General features: G+C 44.8%; 1 protein-coding gene across 2 annotated transcripts in view; it reads left to right on the top strand.

Moving 5' to 3' along the window:
• Positions 1–17,075, top strand: part of ASAH1 (N-acylsphingosine amidohydrolase 1) — a 52,012-nt gene that overhangs the window by 14,124 nt on the left and 20,813 nt on the right. Inside the window, exons 2-3 of one of the 2 annotated variants that reach the window (XM_013003837.2) lie at positions 11,194–11,240; positions 16,647–16,737. In XM_013003837.2, the coding sequence (XP_012859291.2) occupies positions 11,194–11,240; positions 16,647–16,737 (138 nt within the window). The remainder of the gene's footprint in view (positions 1–11,193; positions 11,241–16,646; positions 16,738–17,075) is intronic. The other variant, XM_045286669.1, reaches the window with a different exon arrangement.

The following is a 17,075-nucleotide window of genomic DNA, read 5'->3' as shown; positions in this document are numbered from 1 at the left end:
GGCTAGACCAGAGGATGTACACTGGTACAGCTAGGAACTGGAAACACAGGGAATCCAGGACAGATGATCCCTTCAGGACCAGTGGTGTGAGTGGCGATACCCGGAAGGTGGAGGGATGGTGAGGTGGAAAGGGGTAACGGATTACAAGGATCTACATATAACCTCCTCCCTGGGGGAAGGACAACAGAAAAGTGGGTGAAGGGAGACATCGGACAGTATAAGATATGACAAAATAATAATTAATAAACTACCAAGGGTTCATAAGGGAGGGGTTAGTGGGGAGGGAGGGGATAAAATGAGGAGCTGATACCAAGGGCTCAAGTAGAAGGCAATAAACTATCTCAATGATGATGGCAACAAATGTGCTTAAGACAATGGATGGATGTATGGATTGTGATAAGAGTTGTACAAGCCCCCGATAAAATGATTTAAAAAAACAAAACAAAACAAAAAACCTCCCCACTTTAAGCACTTGGGGCCGAGGGAGAATTAGGCTCTAACGGCCCCTTGAATACTGGCTAATAAAAGCTTACTAACTTTGATTAAATTGTGTGAGAGTTAATTGATCTCATCCCAACACGACATTTGGAGGCACCAGCGAGATCCCCCCCCTCCCCCAGCAAAGGTGGGTCACCTCTTCCCAGCCTGCTCAACAAGGATGGCTGCCAAGGGGAAGTTCACCTGAAGATGTCCCAGGGCCCTGGGTTAGAGCCTCTTGCCTCAGACGATCTTGGAGAGTTGAGTCATCGCCTTCTATGACTCATGCTAGGTCAGAAATCACTCCTCCTCCTCCAGAACCGAGGGCCCATTGTTCTTACCAGTAATTTCTGACAAGCAAACCTCCTGGCAGTGATTCATGGAGAAGTTGAGGGTCACCTGAATCCTGTCCTGGCAGCCTTCGCGGGAGGAAACGGTGTAAACTGTATGACTGGGGTGTGTGTGTGCTGGGGGTGGTGGTGGTGGTGGTGTGGTGTGTGGTGTGTGTGTGTGTGTGTGTGTGTGTGTGTGTGTGTGTGTGTGTGTGTAAGTGGCCACAGTTCTCTTTGATCTGTTCATGGGGCACCTCAGCCTCAGCTCTGGGGTCTGGGTGGGGGTCTCACCTCATTCCGTGGTGAGACTTTGAACATTGTAGGTCTCCCTTTCCTTGGAAAGTGGACCAGGACAGCGCACCTCAAGTACACGCGAGGGTCACGGAGAGGTGACCACCTGCTTCGTCTCCTTTGGGAGGCTCCCCTCCCTTGTCTGCCAAGGGCTGCGCAGGGAGGGCTTTCCCCATGTTAGGGGTCTGGGCCAGCTGCCTCCTTGTACATAGCATTTTCTATGGACCCCAATTTGTTGTCTAACAATTGGCCTCAGAGCTGTGGCCCCTGACCAGTGCCCAGAAACTTGTTCGGTCTTTGTTACAGACTCATTGTTCTCTTCCTCCTTTTTTGATCCAGTGTCTCCCAGTCTATGTCACTGTCACTCCAAGGGCTACTTGGTTCCTCTTTCTCTCCCCTGTGACCCACACTCCTGTCACAATCCTCTCCAAACCTTCTCCTCTCTCCTCTGGGAGCTCTCCTCCCAGGGGTCCTTCTCTGAATTCACCCCTGACAAATCGGATTTTTATTTTTGATGCCTCCTTTATCTCCACTCACTCCTCTCTGGTAGGCATAAAAATTATAGCCAGTCCCTCCTAACACTGCAAGGTCCCCTGGCTAGTTCCTCTCTTGGCCTCAAGGGGATACTTCTGCAAAATGCTGAGCCTAAAAGTGAAAGCTAACAGCTTAGTCTCGGGCTGTTCAAAGTCGCCTCCAGCTGTGCCGCAGCCCTCCCCGCCCCCCCCCCACCTTATGCCCATTTCCCAAACCAGATTCAAATTGTTCATGCATCTTTTGTTAAAGAATTTCAAACAGTACCCAAGCCCACCATTTTAGTCAGGTCATGAATTCCTCTCCTTCCTGTGGAGTCTCCTTCAGCAAAATTCCTTCTTTAACTTCCTGCCAGACTAACTCAATGTTATCTCCTGTGCTTCTTTCTCTTACTCCAATAATGGGTACCACCTCTCCCCAGCCCCAAACTCCCCTTAATTGTCTCATTAAATTTTTTTCTAAGGTTGGAAAAACCTTTACTACTGATTATAGGGTTAAGTTCTCCTCTGGACGACTGTGGACCCTCTGTGAACTTAAGTGGCTCACTTTCAAAATTGGGTAGCCCCCAGAAGGAACCTTCAACCCCTCCACTGTTGCTCTGGTCTGAGCTGTGGTCACTAGAGACCCAGGCCATCCCGGCCAGTACCCATAGATAAATGACCAAGAGCTTGTCCGAGTGGAATCTCCCCTTGTGGCTCAAAACCTGTTGAGCATCTGTACCTCAAAGCTGAACTACACTCTAAAACCAGGCAGCCCATTTCCAGATCCAAGGCTCCTGTTCTCCCTGATTCAGCTTCTGAGGATCGTTTCCAACACAGAGACTGAATAGTGTAGAGAGAAAAACAAAACTGCAGCCTGCCTCACTAGTCTAATTTATCCACAAATGCTAAAAAGCAAAAACCAGAAACAAGTGTTCTTTTACAGCTCCATTTGGCTGCAGCATAATCTCAGAATAGGAAATCCAAAGCATGGCACCCCCTCCCGCCCGACTCAAATACAATTAGACCTTTTCTTCTGCAAGGAGGGGGAAGAAAGCTAACGTCCCTTGGTCCAGGCATTTTTCCTCATAAAAGACAGTAAAGACCTTTGTTCCAAATGCACCATACACCCTACAAGGAGCCCGGTGTTTGGAGATAAGAGCTCCTTGATCCTGTTAAACCTGAGAAGGAAAACTCTACCTTAGGTAAAGGTAGCTGAAAATTTAGTTCTTAGTTGATTCCTAAGGCTTTCAACCCAACTGAACTTAAGCAGCTGAAAAGCAACTTGGGCAGCTATTCAAATAATCTAAAACAATACATAGATACGTTTCAACATCCCACCCTGGCCTATGATTTAGCCTAAAAATAACGTTTTCTAGTATGTGCCAAAACTAGTCAGGTCGGCAAGAGGCCATCAATTATTCTAAAGTAACAGCCATTAACCAGGAGTCTAATAAAAGTCCTGTAAACTTTATAGAATGGCCGAGAAAGGCCCTCAGTGGACACACCACATTAGATTTACACTCATAAAAAGGGCAGATCTTATTAAAAGACAACTTTTTCAAACAGGCTACTCCAGACATTCAGGAAAAGTCCCAAAAGTTAGTGCAAGAGCTTTATGTAGACTAAATAATTATTATGCCAATGCTAACTTTCATAATAAAAACAGGGAACAAAGAGCTCGGACTCAGGAGAAGAGAAAAAGGAGAGACAGTAGGCATGCCCACATACCAGCTGCCCTAGATGACCCGTGCCCATATGCTGCCTCCCAGGTTCCAAAGACTCTGGCACAGGGTACAAAGAGCCATGTGTATCAGCAGCAAAGTCACTGGGCAAAAAGTGCCCTAATAGGAATAAGCCCCCACAAGGGCCATGCTGTTGTTAGGAACACACTGGCACGGGCGGCACTCTGTCCCATGGGGAGACCTGAGAGGAGAGTGGTCCACTGGCAAGCCTGCAGCTGCTCGCTGAAAACTAAAGTAGCCTAGCTGGACACCCCAGCAGCAAAGGATTGCTGTTACTGGTCCAGAACCCCAGGTGCACATGGATGTGGTAGACAGGTAATTTTTTCCCCCAGCTGGTACTGTCTACTCTCCTAACCTCCTTCCTCAGGCTCCAAGCAGTAGCGTGGCACTTAAAATTAGCATATCATCTCCACTGGGCTTGAAAATCACAATCCTCAGAAAAAGTAGAAAAATAATAACAACTCAAATAAACTGGGGGTGGGAGGAGAGTGTACTACCAGTAGCTCTGTTAGGTCTCAGAAATGTCCCCACAGCACCCTACATGCTTAAGCCCCTATAAAGTTCTATACAGGCATCCTTCCCTCTTACCATAGCCTGTTGTAAATACCCAAGTGTCCTTAATACAGCAATAAGCCATACAAGTAGCCCAGTGCCAAAAGACATTCCGTCAATATGGATTTACCCAGAGCCAAGGAGAAACTGCCCACCTTGTGCCTTTCTGAAGGCCTAGTTCTTATAAAACTTCGAGAAATAAGTCCCCCAAATTCCAGCTCTAGCCAGCCTCGAAGGGCCCTTTCTCAGTAATTGTATCTACCTCTACTGCCTTTAAAGATTCCAGGACAAAGCGTGTAGGTCCACACTTCATGGGTAACCATCGAAACCAGCCTTTTCAAACTCAAATCAAAGAGAGCAGAAAAAATACACACGTGCACCATTACACGGCCTTAAATTAGTATTATGTCTGCACCCAATACAGAGAAGTGCTTTGCATAAACCTTACCTCAAATCCACTGTGGTCTTTAACTTTTAAATACTATCACACAGTTCCTGTGTTTGAAGTAAGCTTACAGGCAATGCCTGCCAATCCAGTGTTACCAATACCTCCTAATATTCCTTTGAAATCTCCCAGCCATATATACATATATATAATTTGAATTTTTGGAAACTTTAGCTGTGCTGTCAACTTTGGAAAAGTATCCCAGTTGTACCGTGTTGAGTTGGCATTGTACAGAAATTAACAGCCATATTGGTCTAGAAATGTTAAACTTAATTTTTTTCCCATTTGTACAGGGGTAACACACTATATTAAATATGTAAGGTCTTATCTACATGGGTTTGATTACAGAAACTAATAAAGTATTCTCTAAATAATGAAAAAAAAAAAAAAGAAATCTCCCAGCCAGCATAAAACTAACTCACATTTCAGTATGCATTGCCACCCCATAGCTCTCATATTAATACTGAGCCAAGATTGTCACCCGCGCCCCCCAGGATCACCAGTATCTGAAGGCCCTCACTCCATTCACCATGGGCCCCAAAGTGGATGACAACCCTTCCCAAAAGAGCAGGAAGGATATGGACCCAAAATTCCTCTTGTCAGCAGGAAGTAGCCAGAATGACTAACTGCGTCCAATATTCCCCAGTGATTTGGGTGTCCACACTCCTTCAGTGGAAAATGATCGGCAGGAATCTTAGGGATCAAAGGGTTGTCTCCACCAAATGCCGGTGCTAAACAAAAAGCAGGTGGCCCTGCCACCTGCCAGATGAGAGCAGACAGGTGAACCCTTTCCACTGATCCCAGACCTTTGTGTGAGTGCTGTGTCTGCTGAAACCAACCAGTCCTAATTTGCCCTGACAGTGCTTAGCTTACGTAAAGCCCCAGGTTTTGTAGTTCATTAAAAAACACACAACTTAATGGCACTGTGCCATAGTTCAGCTGCACGCTGCTCACCATCCCCAAAGCTCAAGGCAAGTAAAGAGGCAAAAGAAAACCTTAAAAACACTGTAGTCGAGTTGTCTTAAAAAAAATCAAGACAGCCTGAACGAAAATGTTGCTTTGGCTCTACTTAACAGCCAGCGTACCCCTTTAGCACATGAGTTCTCCCTTTTAGGGTCATGTTTGGCAAATCTCCCTACCTAGTCTGTCCAAGGTATCAGCAAAATACAACACCCTCTTGTTCCAACAGCTGGCAGCCCTGCACAAAGTTCTAGCCAAGCTCTCGCACCAGATTAAAACCTGTAACCCCTTACCTTAACCACTCCCTGCCAGTCTTTTCAGCCTGGTGACTTTATCTTCATTAAAAAAAAACAAAAAAAAAAATTAGGAAAAAGAGCTACTGCAACCCGCCTGGACAAGCCCTTGGCAAATAATTCTACACACACACACACACACACACACACACATACACACACGCACGCACGCACACATGCCAAGCAGTGTAAGTCCACTACACACGAGTCAAGCCAGCCAGCATGGCCACTTACACTGTTCCTGACTGCGAACCACTCCGTGCTAAGGTGACCAGATTTAAAGCGGGACACCATTAACCAGGTGGGGTGGGGAGGTTCTTGATTAAAAATTTGGTCTATATGGACCAAATAGACTGTTCCCTAGCTTGTCATGCATTCTTTCCAAAAATCGGAACTTTTTTGAAACGCCAAAAATCAGGACTGTCCCGCCAAAAGCAGGGCGTCTGGTCACCTTACCTTAAATTCCCGCGAACACTTGCCCCTCCGTGTCCTGCTTCTCCTGTTATGGGACCCCTCACGGACTGACACTGACCGTTTTAAATCTTCCGATCGCTTGCCCCTCACGTCCTGTACCTTACAAAATAGATTAGTGATGTCGCCTGGGCCCTGGTAGGCTGCACTCCGACCTGAACATTTCCTGTCCCAAGCCAGCCGGGAAAAAGCTGGCTGTTTGCAAGTCAAGCCCCCTTACTGTGTAGAAATAGGATCGCAGCAACCCATCAAAACAAGCTCTACCCATCGTAGTAATGTGCCAAGCCCCAAATTAACCTCAGGAAACACGTGTGGGAATGCCACCTGCCTCTTTAAACTTGTAGCAGGAAAACCCTGGCCTAACATAAAACTTGCCTTCCCAATGTAACTTGAAGTAGCAATGTATTTTATCTTACCGCCTCCCCACCTACCCCCAAACTTGGTTTGCCTATAATAATGGTCTACAGCATCGCGTGTCTGGTTACCCCAAATATATGTGTGAAAAGGTCAAACAGCCTCACACTTCTGAAAAGGTCAACGCTAAATGCTTTGGGCACACGCAGCACCCGCCTCCAACGGGCAGCCCCTCTCATGGTCCTTTTCGTCTTGAGTTAAATGCAGCCTGTCCGCATGCAGCCTTGGTCAAAAGTAACGCTGGTGTGCACCTGCTTGCTAACACCAGAAATGCAGGTAGAAACAGGCCGCATCTTACTGCAAAATGACCAAATCAACAGCTAGACTCCCTGACTGAAGTGATAGTAAAAAATCTCCAGGGTCTAAATACACTCGCCTTTGTCCCAAGGTGGCTTGTGTGCAGCCCTTAAAGAAAGTTGTCTTTATACAAACAAATCTGGCATTATCCCTGATACATTACAAAGTGTCAAAGGAAATAGAAAGACAGAAAAACCATCAAAGCTAATCAGTCTTGGTATCAATCACTTTATAATTGGAACCTGTGGCTAACTTCTCTACTAAAAGGAATAGCTGGATCCCTTTTTATAGTTATATTACTGCTTTTGCTTTGACCGTGTGTGCGTGCAACTACATTTTAAAATTTGTAAAATCATGAATCGACTCTGTATAGCTATTGTTAAACAGTCTTATAAACCAGGGAGCCAAGTAGAAACTGTTCTTTTGCTTTTGTTTGTTGTTGTTTGGAAACAAAGTAAGCTTGCTAAAAGATTTTAGAAGTGACAAACAGGAGTGGGGAATGTAGTACCCCACCACAATTAACCTCAGTGTCGCCATAATGCAGTAGTGAAGTTAGATGTAGCCAGTTTAACAATGTCACATGCTCTTATTCAGCCTGTGTGTGGCCACTTCGCAACTCCTGTCATTCCTTTCGTAACTTCTGTAACTGCTGTTTTGTTTTTGAAATTGCTGATGTTGCTTGTAAACCCACATTTTATTTTTATAAGTTCCTATTTTTCCGGATAGCGTGACGCCAGCTGCCCTCATGCCTTGTTTATTCCACAATATAAAATTCCCCTCTGTAAGCACTCAGGGCTGTAGGAGAATTAGGCTCTAGGGGCCGTTGACCACTGGCTAATGAAGGCTTATTAACCTTAAAGCTGCGTGTGGGTTGCTTGCCCTCGCTCGGTACTGCAGCAGAGTATAGCTCTCCTGGAAGGAGGAAGCCCAGCAGTTGGTGGCTCCCAGCTGTTGACTTTGAAGTTCACAACACGGAACCACTCTGCCACCAGGGCTCCTTATGACATTGTACGTTGTGCTCCAAGAGTACAGTACCTGTTGTCATCACCAGATTAAACGTTCATCCCAATTGTTCCAGCTTACAGGAAAATCTGAGTGTTTCATCAGAGCAGAATTTATTTGTAAATTTGAAAAAGGGACATGAGGGTGTAATCAAAGTAAATAACTCATCGGTTAGCAAAGCAAGGAGAGCCATTTATCAATAGTGAGTTAAGAAAATTGTGTTTGATTGCAGCAGTAGAAAAAAATGTGTCCCAGGAAAGCAAGCCAGAGCCTTAGCTGAGGAGACGGGCTCAGGCCTTCAGGAACAGCAGCATCAGTGAACAGACGCGGACAAGTCTTTGGAGTGGGCTTCCTTGGCTCTTGGATTTGCAGTACTGACATTAAGGATCAATGTGAAGAACTAGCCTGCATGAAGCAATCCAGGCAATGATGTTTCCAAATGACTTAGAACACAACACGCAGTGCAATCTGATGTGGAATCTGCTACGAAGTATGACAGGTGACAGTGGTAAAATTTTGTTGGAGCCGTAAAAAAGGTTTAGTCAGACAGATTTACAAAATTGTGAAAATGCAAGATGTTTAGAATGGACGATTTTTAAGTGCGTTATTAACTGATGGGTACTCTATGGAAAATATTTGTGTCTAGCATGCGTTATTGAAACAGTAATGTCAACCATGAACTTGATTTGTTCTCATGAAGTTAACCTTAGTAACTTCTGTAAGAAATGGGTGCTAAGTATAATCGCCTCCCAGAGAGCTTCTTGTTGCTGCTGGTAGGGGTCCTTGAGCTGTTCCCAACTCCTAGAAAACCTCCGTACAACACAGGTGCTGCATATATTCACTTTCCAACATACAATTGCTACATCATTTAGCACTGTTCAAGTCTGGCTGCTGTTTTAGCTTAGGACCAAGACTGAAATTTTTATGAATGGGAAGTACTGCCACCAGTACTGGGCTTTGAAGTGGCTTGGAAAATTAGCTCTTGTGTACAAGTAACACTGTTTCTTTTTTTTTTTTTAATCATTTTATTTGGGGGCTCGTACAATTCATCACAATCCACACATACATCCATTGTGTCAAGCACTACTGTACATTTGTTGCCCTCATCATTCTCAAAACATTTGCTTTCTACTTAAGCCCCTGGTATCCGCTCATTTTGCCCCTCCCTCCCTGCTCCCCCACCCCCCATGAACACTTGATAATTTATAAATTATTATTATTTTGTCATATCTTACACCGTCCAACGTGTCCCCTCTTACCCACTTCTCCGCTGTCCGTCCCCCAGGGAGGGGGTTATATGTAGAGCTTTGTAATCCGTTCCCCCCTTCTCCCTTCCCTTCCCTTCACCCTCCTGGTGTCACCACTCTCACCACTGGTCCTGAGGGGGTCATCTGTCCTGGATTCCCTGTGTTTCCAGTTCCTATCTGTACCAGTGTACATGCTCTGGTCTAGCCGGATTTGTAAGGTAGAATTGTGCTCTTGATAGTGCAGGGTTGCGGGGGATGGGGGGGGGAATTTTAAGAACTAGAGGAAAGTTGAATGTTTCATCGTTGCTACACTGCATCCTGACTGGCCCATCTCCTCCCCGCGACCCTTCTGTAAGAGGATGTACAAATAAATGAATGAATCAATCAATCAATCCAGTTGTTTACAGGTGGGCTTTGGGTCCCCACTCGGCACTCCCCCTCATTCACAATGATATGATTTTTTTGTTCTTTGATGCCTGATACCTGATCCCTTCGACACCTCATGATCACACAGGCTGGTGTGCTTCTTCCATGTGGGCTTTGTTGCTTCGGAGCTAGATGGCCGCTTGTTTACCTTCAAGTTAGTAGAGCATGATTTCAGAGTTGTGGGTTTGAGCCCTGCTTTGGGTGCATGGTTAACACCCAGGAGTCATAAATAATGTTTCTTAATGACAACCTAAATTATAAGGCAAAACAGAGCTTATATGAGAAACTTATACTGTGGTAAAGTCATTTTCATGACATTTATGTTTAAATCACAAGTAAAGTCAAGCGACTTTATTTTCACTTTCCAGTTGATTGAAAAGGTAAAATAATATGTAAGCTATCAATGCTCACACCCATTCGCAGCAGGTCTGTTTCTGAGCTCACCCGACAGTTTTAATCATACCCGTTCCTCCCTACCCCACCTCGTGTGCTTTTGTACTTTCTTTTTAAAAATCTGTTTGACTTCTGTGGGGTTGGCTGTCCAGTGCAAGGGAGATACGCATGCCGGCCATCTTGAACTCATAAGAAAAGAATCATCCAGCCCATGTCGCTTTATTTGATAATTTCCTGTTCCAGGAACAAATTTGGTTTTCCCACTAAGCTCAAACAACTCTACCGAGCTGATCGCATTTACTCATTGTCTTGGGCAGAAGTCTCTATTATGGGTACTGATCTTTATCTCAAAGAGAACAAAGAGATGCCAACGGCGAATTATAATCCGGTGGTGTAAACAGGGTCGTAGAGATGTGCGCCAGGCTGTGTCAGTGTAGAGGAGGAGACGGCTCTTTATACAGAAGGTCGGCAAAGATTTCACACACAAAAGTACCATTTGAATTGGCTCTTAGAGAATAACCGAAAGTTCAGCCGGGCAAGGAAGGCAGAGAGAACAATACTGTCTGTGCCCCACATGCCAGAACATTAGCTGATTTGTGTGGCTCTATTAGGAGTGGCAGGAGCTGAACGGAGGATGGTAACAGCCCTGTTCAGTGTGCCCTGAAAATCTGGTTGGGGATGTAAATTCCAGAGCAGATTGCGATATAGAGTTGACTCATAGATTTAAATAATGTCCCAATAATATCACATTCTATCAAGTAATTTCCTTTTGTGATAAACCAACCCCACTTAAACATTTCCCATCTGTTTTTCCATGTCTCATTTTTGCTCGATAGAGTTGCAGTAGAAGAGCCATGTGCCACCTGGCCCTGGGGGTTACCATGCGTCAGAATCAGCAGTCAGGGTTTGAGTGGTTTGGGTTTTGCCTACTGTGCAAACTGAACCAAGAGTAAAATTACAGTGTGGGGTTTTTAGAAGCTTTTGTGGTAGGACAAGACTCTTATGGTAAGAGTTAGGGAAGTAGTGTAAAAAGTAACGTGACCAGACGTCCCGCTTTTGGCGGGACAGTCCCACTTTTTGGCGTTTTAAAAAAGTCCCGATTTTTGGAAAGAATGCAGGACAAGGTAGGGAACAGTCTATTTGATCCATATAGACCAAATTTTTAATCAAGAAACCCCCACCACCACCCCCGGTCATTGGTGTCCCGCTTTATATCTGGTCACCTTAGTAATAAGGCATAATCAAGGATCAATCGAACCAACTTATTGTAGAAATTATCTCGTTAGATAGCAAGCATGTGTTATGTGCTTAACTTTTGATTTTCTTTGTTTTTAAATAGTATACAGAAGACTGCAGAAAATTAACCTATCCTCCTTCTGGGCCCACGTGAGTAAATCTCAAATGTACAAAACTTACTTTGACCTTTGTGGAAATCTTCCACTCTGTATCAATCTCTTTCATAAAAATAAGAGTGTAAGTCTAGTCTGTATCTTGAGACACACTCTGCCCCCAGGCGTTTGTGTTTTAGCTGAGACTCTTGACAATTATGAAAATATCTAGGGTTAAAATGTGCTTTGTTATCAAAAGCATAGACAAAAGCAGGGACAGTGGGTTCCCTTCCGCACTAGTACCTCTATCTCCAGCTAAGCAGTTCCTGAACTTAGCAAGGGTGTGGTCACCAAGCTGGTCCTGGGGCCCTCTGTAGTACCGGAACATAAATCACCAGATTTTCCCAGAGCGAAAGATTAGACCTTTCTAAGTGCAGTGTTCCAGAAATAAACCGTGGTCTGGGAATCAAAATTAGGGGGAACAGAACGAGGTTTGGAGAACCAAGGGGAGGGGCCAATAGCCTATTAAATGTATTTTACCATTAATCTCTCTAGCTTAGCTTTTTGGCCTTTCCAAAGCCTTATGTTTAAATGGACCCGTGAAAAGGGTCTGATCATACTTAGCAGGCCCGGGGTGGAAAGCGGAGAGAAGGTAGTGAGAAAAGCAGTCTTTCCCCCGTGTTCCCTCCTGTGTGTGGTGGTGGCTCTACAGCATGGTCTGTGTAATTGTTGTCAGTGGGCTTTACATGTAAAAACTTGATCGGAAATGGTGTGTTAGATTCCGTATTTATTTTACAACAGTAAACAACAACAACAACAAACAAAAACAAAACAGCGTGAAGGTAGCCTTCTTGGATGCTGGAGAAGGAGTAGGACTTTAATATTAGCATGAGGATGGCATTTTCATTCCCTGTAGTTTTCCCACTTCCAGCTGTTACACCACTGTTCTCTAAACAACGGCTTCTACACGGGCCTCTAGGCCAGAAAGAGCGAAGCTGAATATGTGGACTTCTTTTGGTTCGCTCGGCTTTACGTAGAAAGAGGCAGGGCGTGACTTCGAGGTAACCAGCTTCAGCGGTACTCTCACAGCCCTCCTGCTCACCACTGGCCCAGCTTGGCCCGGACTTCAGAGTCTCGTTGGTTAGATCATCTGACTAATCATCTCACTGCCCCCATTCTTTGACCATCTCATGAGTACTTTCCATGTTCAAATCCACCAGCTGCTCCTCGGGAGAAAGATGAAGCGCTCTGCTCTCATGTAGATGTACAGCCTCAGAAACCCTATTTAGGATCTCTCCGAGTCCGGCTTGCCTTGGTGGCAATGGGTTAAGTTGTTTTCATTGTTTCCATGTTTCAGGCCTGTTATCAACTCCCTTTCATGTATACCCGTGTGTCTGCTGAACAATTGCCCTGAAAACCTTTCCTGCTTACGTTACAACATAACTAGTTTAATGTTGCTGTGTTTGAGTGTAGGCTTGTGCATATATGGATACACCTGTGTGCATTTTTACATAAATATCTGTGTCTGGGTATGTACAGTATATACAGTAAGGTGACCAGACGTCCCACTTTGGGGCATTTTTAAAAAGTCCCAATTTTTGGAAAGAATGTATGACAAGCTAGGGAACGGTCTATTTGGTCCATACAGAACCCCCCACCCCCCATCAATGGTGTCCCGCTTTAAATCTGGTCACCTTAATATACAGACATGCATGCACTTATTCATACATACATATAGAGAGCACCTGGTGACCCTGTTGGTTAAGCATTGGGCTGCTACCTACAAAGTCAGTGGTTCAAACTCACCAGCCACTCCACGAGAGAAAGGTGCAGCTGTCTTCTTCCACAAAGATTTACAGTCTCAGAAACCAAAGGAGCTGTTCTTCTCTGTCCTCCAGGGGTGCGGGGGAGTCAGAATCTACTCAATGGCAGTAGGAGGTTTATATATAAATACATATAACCGTGCTTTAAAATGTTTGTGAAAAATTCAATTATTTTTTAATTATGTGTTCTCAGCTTTTTGTAGCACCTCTGTGAGGTGTGTGTGTGTGTATTATACATGCACTCCTCGTGTTTGTTTTTGTTTCCCCCCCTCATTTTTTTCTGTTGGGTGCCTTTGCGACACAAACATCCTAATATTTCTTCTAATCCTCTGAACAACAACAACAACAAAAAACGGATCTTGAGATTTGGGAGAGAAGTTGGTTACTCAGATACCTTTGAATGAAAAACAGTTCTCCTGTATCGGGGAGGTCATCCTAGAGGAATGTATGGGGTGCTGTGAAGGAGGGGCAAGATACCTGTTTATCCAGCTGGGCCAGTCCCAACCGCCCTTGAGATCCGGGACTTACAGCAAATCAGCCCTGCACCCAGCTGAACCCCATTAGCATTTCTTTTCTACTGCTCACTGGATGCTTAGGGCCTCCTGTCCTGTTGTCTCTGCCTGTGTGTTGTGTCACTTGGAATAGTTTCCACACGACCTGGGAGCCATGCAGGTTCAGTCAGTGCTGAATATTCATCATGGTGACCTGGTGGGGCGAACCCGACATCTCGGAAGTGGCCCGTCTCTGTTGTCTGTAGTGGAGTCAGAAGGTAGGTGGTGCAGTTAGTGTTGTCGATGCCCGTGCTGCTCACTGTCTTGTGAATTTCCCAGAAGCCTCCCTACTCGTGAGGTAAATATGAGGTGGCTTCAAGAAGTTCACAGAAAAGTGGAAGGAAAAGATACTGACATTTTCCCACAACATTTCTAAGACCACCTCATCTTCAATTCCATAAGAAATTAAAGTGCAGTTGGTATATACTCAGATGTTTTAAGAACTTGTTTAAAGAGAGGTAAGGCGTCGGTTCATGTTTTGTATCTTAGTGTAATTGTTAACCAAATGAAGGAATGTTACCAAAGAATACAGGTTCACGGAGGTTTTCTTACAGAGCGGTTCCTGAAGTTTCTCATTCGCACCTAATTGAAATCTCCTATCATGGGTTCATTTCCTTTTTGAAATCCTAGAGCCTATCTGAGAACCTTGACTGGAAAAGAATCAGGAGTTGAGGGACTATCCGGGGATGTGATTTGGTTAGCTGTTTGAGGTGAGGCGCAGCTGGATAGCAGTCCCAGAATTGCACCTTTAAAAACAGTGCTACTGGGATGCCCAGCACCTGTGGGTGCCACTGTGTCACGGGTGGTTAGTAAACACAGAGACCCACATGCGTGCCTGAGGAACACCTGCTCATAACAGGGAAGGCAGTCAGTGTGCACAAGTAATTATGATCAGTCAGAAACGGAATTAACTTGTCTTGAGTAAAAAGCTTATTTCAGGATTAAACAGTATCATTCTCAACGTGAGCATCAGCTACTAAGGACATGAGGAGTATGCATTCTGGAGCATGAAGGTGAAGGGTGACGTGTGATGGGCTCACTTGGGCCTCGAGTTGTAGTTTGACTGTCGCCTTTCTCCCTTCCTAAGTCTGTCTCTGCGCTGGCGCACCGTCTGACAGAGGGCTGAGCCATGTGCCCTTCGGGTTGAACGTACTTGAGGAGAACAAAATTCACTCCTTGGGATTTTGTTTAAATTTGTTTCCATAAAAGGAAAAGGAAGTGAGCTTGTTCTTTCTGCCTCAATCACACCACGAGTGCCACAGCAAATTCCCGCTTTCACAGAGGTGTACAGACAGCCAGGTGCCCAGCTCAGCAGCAGCGTTTGTTTCCTTATTTTAACTTCTTGTGTAAAAGATTTGAGTGAAAGTTTTTAGAGCAAATTGGTTTTCTGTTCAGTAGATCCCGCACATCATGCGTGATGACATAGTTTGCAGTGCCCACATGGGAACAGCTCACTTACTGCTTCCTCTTGTGCTTTCCTGTGTGTGTTAGCTCTTCTCCCTGTCCCATTCCTGCCTGCCTGCTGGGCATTGTCCCAGGGCAAAGGCTGCCTTTTGATTTTGTACGATTGGTTGTTCTAAAGAGTGTGTACCCCCCTGGTATTATTGAATAGCCTATAGCCCTGTCTATTGTTTGACTGAACGTAGAGCCACGGGATGAGTTTCGTTACTTGCCACCGAGTTGGCTCCTATGCATGGCTAACCCCATGTGCAACAGAACATTGCCTGGTTCTCAGCCCTCTTCAGGAACCCTGATGGTGTAGTGGTTAGCCGTTTGAAACCACCAGCCGCTCCACAGGAAGAAGATGAGGCTTTCTGCTTCTGTAAAGAGTTAGCATCTAAGAAACCCACGGGGGTAGTTCTACTGTGTCCAATGGGGTCGCCATGAGTCGGACTTGACTCGGTGGCAGTTAGTTGAGTTTTTTAGCTCCATCTTTACAGCGTTGTGACCACCATGTATTTTGAATGCCTCCTAACCTGGAAGTGCATGTTGCTCAGCACTATGTCATACAATGTTCCCTGGCAGAGATTGGGAAGGGGGAGAAAGGAAGTTCTTTTCCAGCAGTGACATTCAAGCTAAAACTTGAGCCGCCGGTGAGCCTATCACGTATCACCAATTCACCTTCATTTTCCAGAATGTATACCTTTCACAGGTTTCTGAGACTACTTCTGATTGAATATGTACCTAGGGCAGAAGCACTAGGTAAAGATGTTTGGTTTCAATAAATAGCTTCTCACACCATCCTATGCAACCACGAGGTGTCAAAGGGATCAGGTATAAGGCATCATCAGAACAAAAAATCTTACCATAGTGAATGATGGGGGGAGTGCGGAGTGGAGACCCAAAGCCCATTAGTAGGCCACTGGAGATCCCCTTGCAGAGGGGTCTTGGGGAGGAGATGAGCCAGTCAGGGTGCGATGTAACAACGATGAAAAATACAACTTTCCTCTAGTTCCTAAATGTTTCCTCCTTGCTCCCACTACCATGACTCGAATTCAACCTTGCAAGTCTGGCTAGACCAGAGGATGTACACTGGTACAGATAGGAACTGAAAATACAGGGAATCCAGGGCGGGTGAGCCCTACAAGACCAGTGGTGTGAGTGGCAAAACAGGGAGGGTAAAGGGAGAATGGGTAGGAAAGAGGGAACCGATTACAAGGAACTATATGTGACCTCCTCCCTGGGGGACCGACAACAGAAAAGTGGGTGAAGGGAGATGTCGGACAGGGCAAGATAGGACAAAATACCAATTTATAAACTATCAAGGGCTCATGAGGGAGGGGGGAGCAGGGAGGGAGGGGAAAAATGAGGACCTAATGCCTGGGGTTTAAGTGGGGAGAAAATGTTTTGAGAATGATGAGGACAATGAATGTACAAATGCGCCTTACACAATTGATGTGTGTATGGATTGTGATAAGAGTTGTATGAGCCCCTAATAAAATGATTTTTTTTAAATAAATAAATAAATACCTTCTATTTTTTTAAATTAAGAATATGTCTCTAACATATCAATTAATATAAAACGATCCACCTGTCTTGTGGGGATACAGCTATGTTTCACTATTTCAAGATATCTACCTCTCGTTACAGCTATCGGGGTCCAGTCCCTTGGTACACCATCAATCTTGATTTACCACCCTACAAAAGATGGCACAAGTTGATGACCGACAAGGCGCCAGCAGTAAGCTATGCTACTTCCACCTTCTGTTGATAATGTTGCTCAATATGATTGTATTCTTAAAAGGACACTTGAAATTACCAGGTATCGTAAGAATGAGCTTTCAATGCTTTTCTTCATGTGCAGTAAGTAAAATCAGAGGAAAATGCGTCATTCCTTTATATCTTGCTGCTCTTTTTCTAGTGTTTCTTTTCCTCTGTATCATTTTTTTCTTTGCCTAAATAATTGAGAATAAAGTATCATTTTACTACCAAAAGTACAATGTTTATGTAGTACGATTTTGCAATTCTGTTTACTTAAGCAATATATATTTTTTGTTCTGCTCTATACATATAGGCTTA

This window comes from Echinops telfairi, unplaced genomic scaffold, assembly GCF_000313985.2.
Source record: "Echinops telfairi isolate 266 unplaced genomic scaffold, ASM31398v2 ScPeMD7_9;HRSCAF=40, whole genome shotgun sequence".
In the NCBI taxonomy this organism is placed as follows: Eukaryota; Metazoa; Chordata; class Mammalia; order Afrosoricida; family Tenrecidae; genus Echinops; species Echinops telfairi.
The sequence above is the reverse complement of the archived record's forward strand: the minus strand, read 5'-3'. Positions and strand labels throughout refer to the sequence as shown.